Source organism: Balearica regulorum, chromosome 7 (genome assembly GCF_011004875.1).
Source record: "Balearica regulorum gibbericeps isolate bBalReg1 chromosome 7, bBalReg1.pri, whole genome shotgun sequence".
NCBI lineage: Eukaryota > Metazoa > Chordata > Aves > Gruiformes > Gruidae > Balearica > Balearica regulorum.
The window spans coordinates 41,144,782-41,147,237 of NC_046190.1; the positions used below are offsets into that span (position 1 = coordinate 41,144,782).

General features: G+C 53.0%; 1 protein-coding gene across 1 annotated transcript; it reads left to right on the forward strand.

The window, feature by feature from the left end:
• Positions 1 to 936: 936 nt before the first annotated feature.
• Positions 937 to 1,936, forward strand: LOC142602522 (olfactory receptor 14C36-like). The gene has a single exon (XM_075757547.1). The coding sequence runs from the start codon at positions 977 to 979 to the stop codon at positions 1,934 to 1,936; it is 960 nt and encodes a 319-aa protein (XP_075613662.1). The 5' UTR covers positions 937 to 976.
• Positions 1,937 to 2,456: the final 520 nt, after the last annotated feature.

Genomic DNA, 2,456 nt, shown 5'->3' on the forward strand with positions numbered 1-2,456 from the left:
ACTCTGGGGTGGGAGGATGCTGCGAGCTCCCTGGAGGAGAAATCTTCACAGAGAGTAAGTCTGTGACTGCAGGGCATTGTATCTGCGGATCCTGGTGGGATCTCCTGAAGCTGGCACATCGCACAGCCTGCAGGATCGGTAAGTAGAACTCTCGGAGATTCTCTGGTGTGGAGGATGAGGATGCGCTCCAGAGCAGGGATGCCCTGCTGCACCATCAGAGGGACAAGGCATGACGACTGCCTTCTCCTGGGGATGGCTGCCGGGTGTGAAGCTGGGTGTGCAGGCAGGGGTGCCCAGGGCTGTCCTTGCGAGCAGGGTCCCTGCGCCCCAGGGTGCTGTGTGCTGGGTCAGGGACTCTTCCACCTGCCAGGGTCAAGAGTACCCAGGGAGCTCCCCACAGCGCTCTGGGGAGCAGCTGTGGGTGGAAGGAGATGCCCGCGGCAGGGCACAGCATGGCAAGGCTGTGCTGTGAGGCTCAGGGCTGCTCACAGCTCCAGATCACCCCAGGATATTTGCAGAGGGTCCCACATGGTGGGGTGCGATCTGTGAGCACCGGCCAGGAGGAGACAGAGAAGCAGCTCCTGGGAGGGACAGCTCCAGGCAGCAGAGATATGGGCAAGCAGTGAGAGGGAGCTGCTGCCAGAAGCACTATGAGAGGTGGGATTCAGGCACCTCCCTGCCATCCTCTGCAGCACGGATGCCTTCTCTGGGCAATCCTCTGTCTCCTCTCCCACCCAGCACAGACTCTGTGGGATGCTTGCTTTGCCTCTCAGGGAGCACAAGGTTTAATTTTCAGGACAGCAGAAATGCCAAGGATTTCTGTCAGCAGAACTCGGAGGTAAAGGTTTTCCTGAAAGGCGATGGGCAGTTGGGAGGGGTGTCTATGGGAAATGGCTTTGATTTTGGTCAGAGAAGTCTCCCCTAACTGCTCACTGTCCTTTCCTCCACGCATAGCCCCCATGCCCAGAGGCAGCAGATGTCCAACGGCAGCTCCATCACCCAGTTCCTCCTCCTGGCCTTTGCAGACACACGGCAGCTGCAGCTCTTGCACTTCTGGCTCTTCCTGGGCATCTACCTGGCTGCCCTCCTGGGCAACGGCCTCATCATCACCACCATAGCCTGCGACCACCACCTCCACACCCCCATGTACTTCTTCCTCATCAACCTCTCTGTTCTGGACCTGGGCTCCATCTCCACCACTCCCCCCAAATCCATGGCCAATTCCTTGTGGGACACCAGGGACATCTCCTACTTGGGATGTGCTGCACAGCTCTTTCTGTTTGTCTTCTTCGTTGGAGCAGAGTTTTCTCTTCTCACCATCATGGCCTACGACCGCTACGTTGCCATCTGCCACCCCCTGCACTACGGGACCCTCCTGGGCAGCAGAGCTTGTGTCCACATGGCAGCAGCTGCCTGGGGCAGTGGGTTTCTCTATTCTGTTCTGCACACGGCCAATACATTTTCCATACCCCTCTGCCAGGGCAATGCTGTGGGACAGTTCTTCTGTGAAATCCCCCAGATCCTCAAGCTCTCCTGCTCAGATGCCTACCTCAAGGAAGCTGGGCTTATTGTGGTTAGTTTGTCTTTAGCTTTTGGGTGTTTTGTGTTCATTGTGGTGTCCTATGTGCAGATCTTCAGGGCCGTGCTGAGGATCCCCTCGGAGCAGGGACGGCACAAAGCCTTTTCCACGTGCCTCCCTCACCTGGCCGTGGTCTCCCTCTTCATCAGCACTGCCATGTTTGCCTACCTGAAGCCCCCCTCCATCTCCTCCCCATCCCTGGATCTGGTGGTGACAGTTCTGTACTCGGTGGTGCCTCCAGCAGTGAACCCCCTCATCTACAGCATGAGGAACCAGGAGCTCAAGGAGTCCATTAGGAAAGTGATTTCATTCTTGCTTCTCAATAATGAGAAACTTCCCACCACTCTCCAGAAATGAATCCCAGGGAATTCCATTCTGGGCCTTTACTTTTCATTGTTTTTTCCTTTGTATTTTTTTTTATTTATCATTTACCATGGTTAGCATTATCATCGTCAGACCTGACTCTCTCAGATCATCACTGTAATGAAATGGGATCTCCCCGGTGAACTGCCTGAAGGCTTTTCGTCCAGAGCTCGCAAACAATACCTGAGTGTTCTGGTTTCAGCTGAGATAGAGTTAATTTTCTTCCTAGCAGCTGGTACAGTGCTCTGGTTTGGATTTAGTATAAGAATAATTTTGATAATGCACTTAAGTTTTTATTTGTTGCTGAGCAGTCAAGGACTTTTCAGCTTCTCATACTGGCCTGTCAATGAGAAGGTACTATTACTATGAATTATTATTATCATTATTGTTATTATTGTCTTCCTTTTCTGTCCTATTAAACTGTCTTTATCTCAACCCATAAGGTTTTTTAGGTTTTTTTTCTTTTTGATTCTCTCCCCCATCCCACTTGGGGGGAGCGAGCAAATGGCAGTGT

Coding starts and splice junctions, on each gene's coding strand:
- LOC142602522 (XM_075757547.1), top strand. CDS start 977: ATGTCCAACGGCAGCTCCATCACCCAGTTCCTCCTCCTGGCCTTTGCA.